General features: G+C 38.6%; 1 protein-coding gene and 1 non-coding gene across 10 annotated transcripts in view; one reads left to right on the top strand and one right to left on the bottom strand.

Moving 5' to 3' along the window:
• The window catches only part of Cast (calpastatin), a 95,680-nt gene that overhangs the window by 67,722 nt on the left and 13,319 nt on the right, over nucleotides 1-14,639 (top strand). For 8 of the 9 annotated variants that reach the window (XM_070031034.1, XM_070031031.1, XM_070031037.1 and 5 more), the window contains 8 exons: nucleotides 2,202-2,285; nucleotides 3,400-3,447; nucleotides 4,399-4,494; nucleotides 6,922-7,017; nucleotides 10,208-10,309; nucleotides 10,945-11,028; nucleotides 12,807-12,857; nucleotides 12,993-13,064. In XM_070031034.1, coding sequence (XP_069887135.1) covers nucleotides 2,202-2,285; nucleotides 3,400-3,447; nucleotides 4,399-4,494; nucleotides 6,922-7,017; nucleotides 10,208-10,309; nucleotides 10,945-11,028; nucleotides 12,807-12,857; nucleotides 12,993-13,064 — 633 coding nt within the window. Of the gene's footprint in view, nucleotides 1-36; nucleotides 207-2,201; nucleotides 2,286-3,399; nucleotides 3,448-4,398; nucleotides 4,495-6,921; nucleotides 7,018-10,207; nucleotides 10,310-10,944; nucleotides 11,029-12,806; nucleotides 12,858-12,992; nucleotides 13,065-14,639 lie in introns of those variants that run through there. The other variant, XM_070031040.1, reaches the window with a different exon arrangement.
• On the bottom strand, nucleotides 4,822-4,902 carry Trnaa-ugc (transfer RNA alanine (anticodon UGC)). The gene has a single exon. It is a non-coding gene; the product is annotated as a tRNA-Ala (tRNA).

Below are 14,639 nucleotides of genomic sequence, written 5' to 3'. Positions count from 1 at the left end.
AATGCCTCTGTCTGATGTCACTTCCGGTCGGAGGAATCTCCCTGACCTCCTGGACCTCTCAGAGTCTGAGTTGGCCCTGGTCCAAGATGGGCCAACTTCTATCTTCAACTTTCTTTGAGGGCTCACCGGGCACAGTGTGGCATGATAAACTCTTGGATGATGAACACAAAGGAGCAGGAGAAGGACGTCCTGTCCTCCAGGATCAAGTAATGTGCTGGGGAGAAAGGGGAGCTTTGACTAGAACACTGTGAGGTGTACCGTAGAAATTAGTAGGTGAATTTAGTATAATTAAACTGTGGGTCAGGATTAAAAAATTTAAGGATTACTAAGAGTAGCCGAATAGAAGTCAGGTCCTCAAGAGGAAGGTGTTTCTTGGCAGAAGCCTGGGGACTGTGGAAAGACCAGGTTATAATTCTATCTTTTGAGACCTAGGTAGCCAGGGGTGAATGTCACTTTTGCCTCAGGCATTTTGCTGATTAGTAAAACAATAACTGTGTGGAGGGAAGCTATAAATGGGATATAAATCCTATGACAAAAAGAAACTTAGAGTGACTGAAATCAGCTAAGTGGAGTTGAAAAAGTGTGGCTAAGTAGTTCAGGGAAAGTATGGATTTTCTCTAGAAAACCTTACTGCGGGAGTAGATGACAATTCTAGCAAAATAATTGTTTTACCCACTTTTGTTGATCTTTTTAAACCTCTAAATCCGTGAGTTGAAGTCATAGCACCGGAGGGTGATTCTTTACTACCCAAATAGTCTGGTGTAAGGTTGAGGAGCTCCTCCAGGAGTTCCTGCCACGCCAGCATGCCTCCACTAGAGCACACTTCGCGCAAACCAGGGAATGTTCCGGAGAACAGGCCCCCACCTAACTCAGTATTCTTAGGATACATCATACCATAAATTAAATCTTTACTTAGACTATAGTGACCACTTCATTTTGTATCTCTCTCATTTTACCTTGTCCAGGATTGTTTTCAAAGTAGGCATTTTCCCATTGTTTGAGTCTTATGTACAAACCACAGTGAATACTGAGAGGAAAAAAAGATTAAAAAGGAAAAGGCATAGCAGAGTGTGTACCTGTCACTGTTGGCAGCCAGAATGTAACAGGACAGTTTCAACATGCACATTGCCCCTTGATGCTCACAAAGGCTTTTATGACCAGAGACCTCACAAATACTTGAATTAGGTGGTATTGCTCCCTCATAATAGAACTGTCTCCATAGTCTGCCTTTACATGAAACTAGAAATGTTAAAAGATGCATAATCCTTTCCATCCTTTAGTAGAATTAGTCTATAGGAAAATAAATCATCATTCAACACTGAATGTAGTATCTAGTTCATTGAAATTGCTTAATGCATTTTTCAATGAATAAAAGAATTAACCAGTAGGAAACTATGATCTTCTACTGATGTATAGATAGGAACAGTGAGTTGAATTGGAATTTGCCTAAAGGAATCTCCTAGAATAGATTTAAATATTACATGTTGTGGAATCGTGAGCTATGTACCTGTAGATTAAATTACAAATGTTATATTCTGAGAGTCAGTGGTCCACTCGAAAACTGCACTTTTATTACTACTACTTTATTTGTTTATGTTTCAGTATGTTTCAGGGATGTGCTGGTGTTATTGCAGGGAAACCTTTTTAAGATGTTAAAAAACAGTTACTCATGTATAAGTCGGTGTATACATGTATACGTCATGCATAAGTGATCAGTTGCTTCTCTATTTCTCTTCTTTCTCTGGGTAAGAAAACTGGTTATATTCCCCCTCCTTAGATAACTGTCTCAGATGGAACCTATCAAAATAACTGCAACTAACTCCCAAACAGTAACATCCTCTTGGGGTCTTTTACTTACTTTTCTTTGGTGATCCTCCCCAGTCAGTGAGCCAAGTGAGAATATTAGTAGCCACATTGCACAGCTCAAGAAAGCAAAACAAAGGCTAGATGGCATTTCAAGCTCTGAGAGCCTGAAAGCAGAACAGGATGCCCCGCCACTCATTTTTGTTCTCCGATCACCCTGTGCTGTCTTGCTCATAGCTGCTCACCATGGCCGTGTGTTTTGTAGGTTGCAGAGCTCTTCCAGACTCTCATTTGACTCTCATGTTGGGGTGTTTGTGTAAAGTATGCAAAGGAAGTGGCGCCATCTCTTTGAATATGCATTGTTCAACTGCTCTTTTCTCTCCCTCTCTTTCCACCAGGCAAAAGCTAAAGAAGAAAAACTAGAAAAGTGCGGTGAGGATGATGAGACAGTCCCATCTGAGTACAGACTAAAACCCGTCACGGTAAACATTCTTCTGCACTGCACAATAGCAAGCACACTTGTCCTCACTTTACACTCAGAACACCTGTCCCATTTTGGATATTAACTCTGAAAAGCCAGGACCTTTTCTCCTCTGCTTTCTGCAGTTAAAGGTCTTAATAAGGCTGGTTTGTCTTTCCCATCGATTAAGGACCTATGGATGTAGGTAGTACATGCCTAGAAAGATGCTAGGAGAAATTGCCTTGAGACTCTCTCTGAAAAGCAAATTTAAACCAAAGTGACTGGGAATGTGGCTCAGTCCTGAGTTCTGTCCCCAGTACAAAAAAAGAGAAAAAATCCTACAGATTTACCTATTTAAGGAGAGGAAAGCAGACTAAGGGGAGAGGGAGGGGAGAATGATAGAAGGCGTGGAATATGGTCAAAGTTCCTTATCTGCATATGTGTAAAGATTAAAATGAATCTATTAATTTGTTCAATTAATTTTTGGTAACAAAACTCTACTGATTCAAGTGTTTCAACAACTAGCAATGCTTAAAAAATCTATTTAATTTTAAAGAGGATAGAGTAATTTGAAGATAAAAGCACCCGTTCATTTTCTAGGAGGTAGAGGGAAATGTACAGCTAGTTAGCTGGATAATCACACTGTTAGGGGGATGGATCCTGTAGTTTCTCTTTGGAAATCATCCATACAAATGATGGGAAATGGCTTTGATTCTTGCATGAGCTTATATATGAAAGCTAACAATTTAGACACATTCTAAATTGTGAAACCTCATATTCAAAAGCTAAACAATGTTTATTACAGGAATGGTATCCACCTCTCTATAATGGAGAGTTGAACCTTAAAAGAACCTTCCATTAACATAATTGTATCTTTATTGCCAAAGACTTTTTTTCCTCTTATTTTATTCCTAACAGATAGTTACTTTCAGTGAAAAGTAAATAAACTTCATACTTGGGAACATTTAATCTCTTGACCTATTCCTTGTTCTGATTCTTTAAATAAAAAGTAAATATAAAATATAAATTCAGTCAAACTTAAGGGGGGGAAAACTCATCTGGAATTCTTCAAAACAAATTTAATGGTATGTAAAAGCAAAATTGCCTATTTAGTGCATTTCCAATTTCATTTATAGGATGAAGATGGAAAACCACTATTGCCAGAGCCTGAAGAAAAATCCAAGGTTGGAAAATAGAAAGTTATTTTTCTAATACTTTAGAAGAAGTGGAAAGCATAAATTTAAATAATTTTAACAGGCCAGAGTTTACTATGGAAATTTATTTGCCAACTTAGTATTGAGGAGGGAACTTCTGAAGGGATACTTGGCTGATGCCTCTGACTCCTTTTTCCTATATTTTAGTGATATTTTTTGTTTCTAAGAAATTTTCAGTGACTATAAGGAACCAGTGCCATTAAATTAGATAATGTTAACATTTGACCTATTCACAGCATACTAGAAATGCTGGTTTCCTATCACAATGCCAATTACAGCATGAATGAATCACTTTCTATATGCACAACATGCATAACTACTTTCCAGGCTGTCTGAGTCCTCGCTGAATGAGGACAGCAGTGATTCCCATTTTCCAGTGAGTCGCACAGAGAATTAATGTAAGTAGCACAAAGGCACACAGCTAGAAAATAGCAAGTCTGCCACTCACATCTCAGGCTGTCCCTGCTGGAACCCAGCTGTTGCATTACATGTCTGTCAAAGGCTATTTTTTAAGTCAAAATATCCATATACCCTAAATGAAATTTCACTGCCAGAATCTTTTCTGTTGCAAGCAAAGGAAGGCAGTGCATGATTTGTGTGTTCTCTGACTTATTCAGAAAGGAAGGGCTTCCCTGCAGAGAACAGGAAATTTTATTTGAACAAAATAGAAGTATCAGAATGACTTTTGAATAAAGAAACCATTAACACTTGGTAGCACTGAGATATTTAGTATTTTTTACTTGTTGCCTGACATTTTTATCTTCCACTGACAAAGGAAAAGATCCTCTGTGGATATTTGGCTTTAGATCCCAATATATTCTAATATGTGTTAACCAGGAAAGAACAGCATATTGCCCTATGAAAATATTTTTTATACAATAAAAATTCACTTCATAATATACGGTGTTTCTTATGTTACAGCCCCGGAGTGAATCAGAACTCATTGATGAACTTGCAGAAGATTTTGACCAGTCGAAAAGTAAAGAAAAGCAATCTGAGCCAACTGAAAAAACAGAAGTATGTTTCTGAAAATATAAATCTCTATGTTTGAGGGAGTTATATATATATATATATTTTTTTTAATCTTAAAAGTATGTGAAACCAAAACCATTTTAGCATGAAGGAGTTGATATTTTTAAAAGCCCATTATTCTGTCTTTTTAACATGGAGGTTTTTGTTTTGCATTTTCCTAGATGTATTTTCTTTTTTTTTTTTTTTCTTTTTTTTTTTTTTGTCGGTCGTGGGGCCTGAACTCTGGGCCTGGGCGCTGTCCCTCAGCTCTTCAGCTCAAGGCTAGCATTCTACCACTTGAGCCACAGCGCCACTTCCAGCTTTTTTTCTTTTTGCTGATGTGGTGCTGGGGAATCGAACCCAGGGCCTCATGCATGCAAGGCAAGCGCTCTACCACTGAGCCACCTTCCCAGCCCCCTAGATGTATTTTCTTTTCCAGAGCTAATCCTGATGTTCTTGCAACTTAAATGCCATGATTATTCCTTCAAGAAACTCTCTTTACTATGCTCTTTTTCTTTGCCTGTGTATGTAACTTACCGCTTAAATCTGCCACCAGCTTTCACCTGAGGATTTCATTGGCCTTTCTGTAGAATCCCTGCCACCCTCCTTCCTGCCCACCAGAGCTGTTCTTTCTCAGAGGGCCGCTAGTCATATCATTCCCCTGCTCCAGCCCAGGAGCTTCCCACTGACTAGGAAAGAAAAGTTCTCTCCTGAAGTGTTCTAGGTCCAGCTTCCTTTCCCACCAGTGTGTCCTTTCTCTCACTCAGTGGCAAACCACCTGTATTTCCATGGTTTTTCACATCCAGACCCTTCTATCTGCAATAATCATTTCCCCAAAATGTAAAGTCTTACTCATCCTTTTAAGGCTTGTGTTTTTTATCTTCTGCTTTTCTTTCTCTTAGTCATACCACCCTTTTTAAAGAGGCTGCTGGTAACTATATATAGCAAAGAGAGTTTCTTGAAGGAATAATTGTAGGATTTAAGTTGCAAGAACATCAGGGTTAGCTTTGGAAAAGAAAGTACTTCTTGGAAAATGCAAAACAAAATCTCCATGTTAAAAAGACAGAATAATGGGCTATATATACGTATATATATATATATATATATATATATATATATATATATATATATATATATATATATATACGTATATATAGTATATATACTATAGTATATAGTATAAAAATATACATATATGTGTGTGTATATATATGTATATACATATATATAGCCCATTATTTTGTCTTACAAACACACACACACACACACACACACACACACACACACACACACACACATATATTTCTTTTACTTTTTTTTTTTTTTGGCTGTGGGCTTAACTCAGTGCCTGGGCACTGTCCCTGAGCCTTTTGGCTCAAGGCTAGTGCTCTGCCACTTTAATACACAGTGCCACTTCCAGTTTTCTGGAGGTTAATTGAAGATCAGAGTCTCATAGACTTTCCAACCTGGGCTGGCTTTGAACCATGATCCTTAGATCTCAGCCTCCTGAGTAGCTAGGATTACAAGTATGAGTCACTGGTGCTTAGCTATATTTTTAATATATCTCTGGCAAAACATTTGTAACAAGTTTTAAGCAATATTGGTCCCTTTTTGCCTCTAAAATTATATGTAGTTTGAAATAGGTATAATGTTCCTTGAGATGAGAGATTCTGTCCCATTAGTGATCATTGAGTACCTTGCATGTAGGAAAGGTTCTGTGAAATGTCTCAATTAAAAACAATTAGAAATGTTACTCCTGTGATAATGCAGTAATTCTTAAACTTTAGTATGCCTCAGAATCTCCAGGGAGGTTTAGTGAAACACAGATTACCGGGTTCCACTGGGGTTGAGGCCCAAGAATCTGCATTTTTTAAAAGTTTCACAGTGGAGCTGGGGCTACCTGAGTGGTCCAGGAACCACTATGAGAATCCCCATCCAATATTACTTCCTTGTATTTGTACACGCTATTGGTAATTTGTAATGTGCTCTTCAAATTATGTAAGTACATCATTTTGTGTACTATTATTTCATAGAATAGCTGTAGATATATTTTATGCTATTAAATAGCTATAATCACATAGCGAGTATAAATAATCACAATAATGATTTCTCAAGTTGGTTGACTTTTCTATATTCCCAGGTACTATCCAGAGCACTTCACATTTGCTCTCATTTAAGTTTCTTAGCAACCCTTGAGTTGTAATATTATTGTTGCTCTCCTCTCACAGATGTGGAAACTCAATCTTTAAGTCAAAAATAATGGTGGCCAAGGCCTTTTAACATGCCAGAATGTATATATCCAACACTCCTTTTGCATTCAAGTGACTCGTGCTTACAGCTTAGATCTCAGAATGTTTTGTTTGGTGTGTTGTGGTTCAGCTTTATTAACTTTGTGTTTCCAAAATTATTCTTAACATCTACTTCTCTTCTCAGAAATCTAAAGTCACTGCCCCAGTTCCTGTGGCAGAGCCTGTGTCACGGACCTCCATGTGTAGCATACAGTCAACACCACCCAAGACCACATCCTTGGTGAGTGATCTCATTGCATTGAGCAGTAGCTTGAGAAAATTCTGAGGTGTTTTTGTTTTGTTTTGTTTTTCTGGTGATTACTTTCTGCTGTGTATTATCATTGTGTGATAATGTGACAATGAGGCGCTGTGTGTTAACTTAGAACAATCCACCAAACCTTTCAGTGCCGTAGCAAAAGTACAGGAAATAGCTTCTGGTCTCCCTGTAAAGCCTACTGTGGACATGGGCCAGATCTTAATCTTTGTATACAATTTGAACTATCCACGTAGAAAACACGTGTAGCAAGGTGGGTTCGGTGCTTTCCTAATGAGAGCAGGCAGAGTCACCTTGAAAAATGGGAATAGCAGCTCCATTTTCCAGGGAAACCAGCAAAGTGAGACAGACATCCACAGCAATGAAAAGTACTTGGAATTTGGCATCTGTAGTCAGATATTAGCAAAAAGGAGGCTCTGAAGAGGTTGAGAAAAACCTTAGGTATCTTGAGTGTTATGAAGAGCTGCTTCCTGCCAAGAAAATGCTTTGTGCCAGCTGCAAATCCTAAATTCGGGGTCCCTCTACATTTCTTTTAGATATGATTTTTGTTGAGCAGGGTCTCGCTATGTAGGATGGTTTCAAACTTATTCTGAACCAGCTTCTTGCGTCCTGAATTACAGGTGTGTACCATGCCACTGGTTTAGGACTTTTTTTTTTTGAAGTTGCAATGATGTACTCTTTAACAATTTTCACTCTGAATGTCAGGCCACAAACCATTATGTTAAAGAACAGGAGAGGAGAGGGGAATCTAGGAAGAGTTCAGTTACCAGAAACGGAAGCAACCCTAATGACAGTAGTCAAAAATGACAACAGCCAGCATTTCAGGGTGGAAGGCTTATGACCAAAACTTGTATCACTTGCCTCCTGAACCAAGTGTAAGAGCCAGGGAGGGCCTTTGTGATCTCGGTTCTTTGCCAACTTTGCCCTGATTGTAGAGCTCAGCACCAGATTTTTTTTTTTTTTTAGTGGACAGAAAAAGTATTCTAATTTTCCCTTTCCCTGGCCACCTTTCTTGGACCTCTACTCGCCAACGCAGGCCATGGTTGCCAAGGTTACAGTCACTGAAGAAATTAGCATGTCTGGGATTGTGACATCCTTGGAGGCAGAAAGAATAACAGTGGAATGTGATAAAGGTTGGAGGACTCAAGAAAGCATGAGTATTAGTGAGTAAAGGGAATCTGGCAGGAGGGAGAGAAATGTGTGTCTGTGTGCATAAAAAGAAAGCTTAGGAAATTCAGAGACCTGAGTCTTGAATTAGACAACAGGAAACAACACATAAATGGAATGTGGAGTCTGTAGTCTTGTTCAAGATGTCTTAGTTCTTAGCATTGCTTCTCAGAGGTCTTTAATTCTTTCAGTCACTTCTTAAACAAGAGATTGGCAAAGGCCCCATGTTTGGGAAGCAGTTGTTTCCAAAGACTCTGTGAGAAAACAGAGGTAAAATGTGAACAGGGTACTACAGATCAAGTAGCAGATTTCCTGGATGATATTTGGGTACCAGTGCCAACTCCTCACACAAATTACGTATCAAGGATTTTTGTTGTTGATATGGAGAATAAAAACCTATTCAATCTCTATCCACTAGGTGGCGGCAAGTCACTTTTAACTTGTTCTCCCTCTGGGAGTAATTAATCCTAGCTTTTTGTAGCATAGTTTAGAAAAAAGAAAAAGTTGCAATGATGATAGGTAAGATATATAAAACAAATCCATTTTTTTAGTTCTCATTTAATCAATTTGAGGTTAGAAAATTTCGTGGTCAGATTTTCATGATGAGAATGTTTAATCCAATGCTATTGCAATCTTGATATTGCAATCCAGTGCCAACCCTGTGGAAAACACAGTTTAATAAATGCTTATTCCTAATATGTGTAATGCACTTTATTTTCTATCTTAATTATTTAAAAGAAAAAGTCTGAGGCTGGGAAGGTGGCTCAGTGGTAGAACGCTTGCCTTGCATGCCTCAGGCCCTGGGTTTGATTCCTCAGCACCACATAAGCAAAAAGAAAAAAAAGCCAGAAGTGGCGCTGTGGCTCAAGTGGTAGCGCTAGCCTTGAGCTGAAGAGCTGAGGGACAGCGCCCAGGCCCAGAGTTCAGGCCCCATGGCCGGACCCCCCCCAAAAAAAGAAAGAAAAGAAAGAAGAAAAAAGTCAGTTCTGGCCATGAATCATTCCGTTGTTTTTTTTAAAATTATTTTTATTTTATTTTTTTTCCTCGGTCGTGGGGCTTGATCCATTGTTTTTTTATGAGTCACTAATGTGTGGCTCATGATTCATAATTTGGAAAAGTCAAAGATAGACCTATCTTTTAGCCCCAATTTAAAAAATTCCCCCTTATATCATTTATTCTCTGTATTTACCAGTTCACTTTAAATATCAGCATAGCCAGACCTCATAACATCATGAGGGAGGTGATTTCATTTCAAACAAGTGGACCCCAGGTATATGGTCCTTGTTATGCCCTGAGGAGTGTTGGTCATGGGTGTAGTCAACTGAACCTGTGATTCCTTCTACAGTAGAAGCCTCAGCAAAAACACATGACAATTCTTTCTCCTCCACGACTGTCAGGGCTGCCTCCTGGAAACTTGTCCCTTGGGCTCTCTGAAATTCTTTCCTCTATTTCTGCCCATAGATTGATCTCCACAGAGACCTGTCTGCTTCCCTGATGTTAGCTTTGCTTACCTTCTCTTTTTTCTTTTGGGGGTGGGGGGGTTCGGTCATGGGGCCTGAACTCTGGGCCTGGGTGCTGTCCCTCAGCTCTTCAGCTCAAAGCTAGTGCTCTACCACTTGAGCCACAGCACCACTTCCGGCTTTTTTCTTTTTGCTTATGTGGTGCTGAGGAATCGAACCCAGGGCCTCAGGCATGCAAGGCAAGAGCTCTACCACTGAGCCACCTTCCCAGACCCTTACCTTCTTTTTTTTCTGACCCAGACTCTGGCTACATCTGTTATACACTTTAACGTTTTATATAAGAAACTTGTTATTTTTAACCTCTTGAGTTTCTAAATAAATTCTAGTTCAATTGAGAATTTATAATTAATAAGAGAGTATGCCTCTTGTGTAGACCTGAAATGAGTCTGTGCATACCTGAATTAGTAAGTTTCTGTCCTCTTCAGAGGAGTGACTAACCACTTCCTTCATATACTTACATATCCTTGTAGGAGGACATGGCACCCAATGATGCTGTAGAAGCCTTGGCTGGCAGCCTGGGGAAAAGGCAAGCAGATCCAGAAGATGCAAAGCCTGAAGTGGATAAAGTCAAGGTAATGAATGGAAGTTCAGGTATTCCCTAAAAAATGACTATCATTGACCCTCCCCTTCCCCCCCAAGAAGCCAATGACTTAAATATTGTCTACAGAATATGATCAGCTGGCACTCTTTGTTATTGTGAATGTCCTGTTTAATTAAGCCAAAAGTGTATTTAACAATCTGGTAGGTAGATAGCATACACATGCCTTAGTTCTATGAATCTCCCCTTTATCCATCCATCCATCCATCCATCCATCCATCCATCCATCCATCCATCCATCCATCCATCCATCCATCCATCCATCCATCCATCTATCTGTCTGTCTGTCTGTCTGTCTGTCTGTCTGTCTGTCTGTCTGTCTGTCTATCTATCTGCATTTCTGAGGACATGGGAGGAAGTGGCAGGTGCCTGCTGCTCCTTCCAACCTGACTCTCAGCCCAGCAGGCTCACGGTCAAGGCCTTCACATGGTGGCGGAGCCTGTTAGACTTGGAAGCAGTGCTAAAGTTGCTGGAGAAACTTTTAGTGTGTGGCCAATCTGTGCGTTCAAGCGTAATGATAAAGTAATTTACCTCCAACTTAGCCACTCCAATATCCATTTTATAGGAAAAAGACGCACTAACAATGAAAATGATATGATTTTTATTCAGGAGAAAGCCAAAGAAGAAGACCGGGAAAAGCTTGGTGAAAAAGAAGAAACAGTTCCTCCTGATTATAGGCTAGAAGAGGTCAAGGTAATCAGACTAGAATATATTCCCCTTTATTTGGTACTGAATGTGGGAGAATATAAATTCCGTGGTAATCTCTCAAACATTGAAGTATAGATCACAGATATTAATGTTAAAACCCCAAAAGAAGAAGCTACAATATTATCAATAGTTGGCCTATCCATACTTTCCTTAAGTGGAAGAGATCAAGTAGGTAGGCTACCACATACTGTCCCTTCAAACACATAGTTTGTTACAATACCAGAAATACAGGAAAACAAAAATGAGTAACAATCGTTTCCTTTGAGGAAACCTAGCAACTCTTGAAAAAGTGAGAGCCGGCTTACCATTGTGTAAGGTGAAAGGTTGACTCGTTTCCTTTGTGTTGAAAACACTGTTGTACAAGTGGCAGAGAGTTAAGACTCTGATGGATTTCCTATTTTTTTTTAAGCGCAGTCACATTTAAGTCCCATCGGAGGGACAGAGGTATGGACAAGTGAACAAATGTCAGCCATCTTCATAACAGACCACTCCTTAAAAGAATATTCATCTAACTTTCATTTAACAATCACAGGAAATCAAACTCATAGTCCTCTTACGTGGGAAACTTCCTCACTTAGCCCTGACTGAAGGCTTGGTATCCTAGCACATTTATTTTGCTTCCTTTCAGCACTGCACAATGCAGCTAAAAAATCACAGCCTTTCTGTGATGTAGATTTATTGGTAATATTGCTTCACAAATTCTTAGCATCTTCAGGGCCACATGCCTGTTTCCAGCGGTCCCTGTTTAGAAGCTGGCTGGCCGCAATGAACTCTCTTCCTAACAGGAGGTTGGTTCCTTTTAGTAGCAGCATTTCAGAGATTAGCTTTTCCTGACCCCTTTATTCATCAGTAGTTTCCTCTTCCTTAGCAGTTGCCTCACACACTATTAGTTACCTGTGGTGTTTGTTGTATGACATTCCTGGGTGATGGCTTGATCTCTTGTTTAAACACTATGTAGTTATTCACCACTAAGCTCATACCAGGAGTTGGGAGGTCAGTGAGGGTCAGCTCTCTGAGGGAAGACCTCAAGCTTCACTGAATGGTGTGATGATAGATGAATTTCAACTTGAGGGTAAACCCTCCAGCATCCCATGCATCACTTGTGGGTATTTACTGGCTTTGTAGCTAAGGAATGAGTAACAGGCCTAAGAGGGAAAGGCCAGGGGCTACTTTGTTCTCCTAGTTGAGGAGAGTGTCATACAATGCATGTGAACTCCGTGGAGATTAGAGGGTTAAAAGTTAGCGTTATTTTTTAGCAAAGAATATATTCTATCTAAACCATTGCATCTCATTTTTTTTGTTGGTAGTGGGACTTGAACTCAGGGCCCGGATGCTGTCCCTGAGCTTTTTAAACTCAAGGCTATTGCTCTACCACTTTGAGCCAGGGTACAACTTCTAGTTTTTCTGGTGGTTAATTGGAGATAAAAGTCTCATGGATTTTCCTGCCTGCCCTGGCTTTGAACCTTGATCTTCAGATTTCAGCCTCCCAAGTAGCTAGAACTATAGGCATGAACCATTGGTGCCTGACGATCTCACATTTTAATGTGAGATATTTACACAAAAATGAATGAAATCCCATTAGGGCAAACCATTGTGCTTATTTTATGTGTGTGGATAGATAGGGTTTTTTTTAGATCTTCTTTTATTAAAGAGCCCAAATATTTTCTTGGTTTTCTCCTATTCCTCAAAAAATTGACAGTTATTTACAGCTTGATATAATCTCTGAGGATGAAATGACAATGCCATGTTTTTCACCCAAATAGGATAAAGATGGAAAGCCATTCCTGCCTAAAGATCCCAAGAAACAGTTTCTGGTAAGCAAACCAACTGTATCTGTTTCCTTTGGCCTTAATGGATAATTTGAGATGGATTAGCTTTCTCTTTAGTTAATAAAGCATGTAATAGTGGCGTGTCATGGTGTTTGGTGATACATTGCCCACTTCTTACAGGCCCTGAGTGATGACTTCCTTGTTAATGCGTTGTCCGAGGATTTCTATGGTTCTCCAGACGCTTCCTCTCTTGTAAGTCTGAAACTCTTGCTTTACTTTTGTCAGAAATAGATGGAAACTCATAACTTAGAATCTAACTTGGGAGCTAAAACACACACATATATGTGTATGTATGTATATATATATGTTTTCTGTTTATGTTGTATATTTTATATGTTATATATATATATATATATATTAATTGACCTCAACTCCAGCATAGCCAATAAAAATGAAATATCATTCCAGAACTTTGGATGTTTCCAACACCGTAATTGAATCAATAAGCATGCTATATTAAATAGTATTATGAAAAGAAGATTTAAATTCTCATTTATCCAGAATTACTTCCCAGACCACTTTACCTGTTTTTTCTATAACTTAATCATTTTCTAAATTTCTCTCCAAGAAAATTTAACCCCATGAAGAACAGATCATTTTTCAAAGAGAATTCTGTTGCTAGAAAGTTTGGTACATGTTGTGTAATGACCAAAAGATTCCTCTACTAGAGAATTCCCCTGGCTTTTTACATGTAAACATATGTCTTTTAGGGTTCCAAATTTATATAAATGATAATTATGTTGGCAATCTGAGTTTCTAAACCACTGAATGCATTGTTGGCAGTCATGGCTTAGGAAATATACTGGGTGGAAAATAGAATAAGAAGAAATAGTGATTCCTCCATGTTGCCTTAAGTGTTTGCTCATATTGAAGCATTAATCCTTTTAAGAAGGGGTGACTATTTACTCCTAACTGAACACCATACCAGATGGAAACACCATGCTATACCCCATTTCCTCCTTTGAACTTCCTCTCAGCTGCCTCTAATACTCAGAACATATCACAGAAAGTCACCCACACTTTACTTAGAAACTGGAAGAAGTAGAGAAGGTAATATTTCAACCTACCTATGTCATGAAAAAACTAATGTTCTACACAGATTTTTTTATAAGTAATTATGGTCCTCATTTTAAAACCTTATGGAATGTAGCCATATCAACAAAAGTCACTTAGTTTTAAAAATTAGTACAATAAACTATAAGATGGCATTAGTTTACTTCGAGTAATCATAAATTAAACATTTATTGGCTAGAAGAAAATTGTCAATGTAGCATAATAACACATAAAATAGAGCCAATTATGTCCTTATAAAATATGCATTTGACATTTTACCTGCACTCATGTGAAATAAACAACTTGAAAATGTAGACAATCCTTTAGTAGGTTAAAGAGTTTTTAACTTCAAGAGCCAAATGATATCAACCTAGAAGCATTTCTCTTATAAACAAAAACTAAAAAGTTGAGTTTTATGGTCATTTCTACTCAGTGTTGAATGGATATGATTAATAGTATATCCAAAAGGGAATGACAAATGCTGTAAAGTAATACTTGGATGCATTTGTACATATGACTCTGGATAGTATGTTTGTCAGTGACATTTTGTTTGCTACATATGTTACTGGCAACAGATGAAAATTAAAATAAATTTTGGACTTATAAATGAAAGCTCCAAAAGAAGAAATGAGTAAGAATGGAGACACAGAAACAGACCACTTTACATCTAAGGTCAACGCTGTAAAAGTGAGGATGGTTCCTTCATGTCATGAG

Source organism: Dipodomys merriami, unplaced genomic scaffold (assembly GCF_024711535.1).
Source record: "Dipodomys merriami isolate MVZ:Mamm:240054 unplaced genomic scaffold, mDipMer1.0.p SCAF_20, whole genome shotgun sequence".
Taxonomy (NCBI): domain Eukaryota; kingdom Metazoa; phylum Chordata; class Mammalia; order Rodentia; family Heteromyidae; genus Dipodomys; species Dipodomys merriami.
Note: the sequence above shows the minus strand (reverse complement) of the source record. Positions and strands in the feature narration are given on the sequence as shown.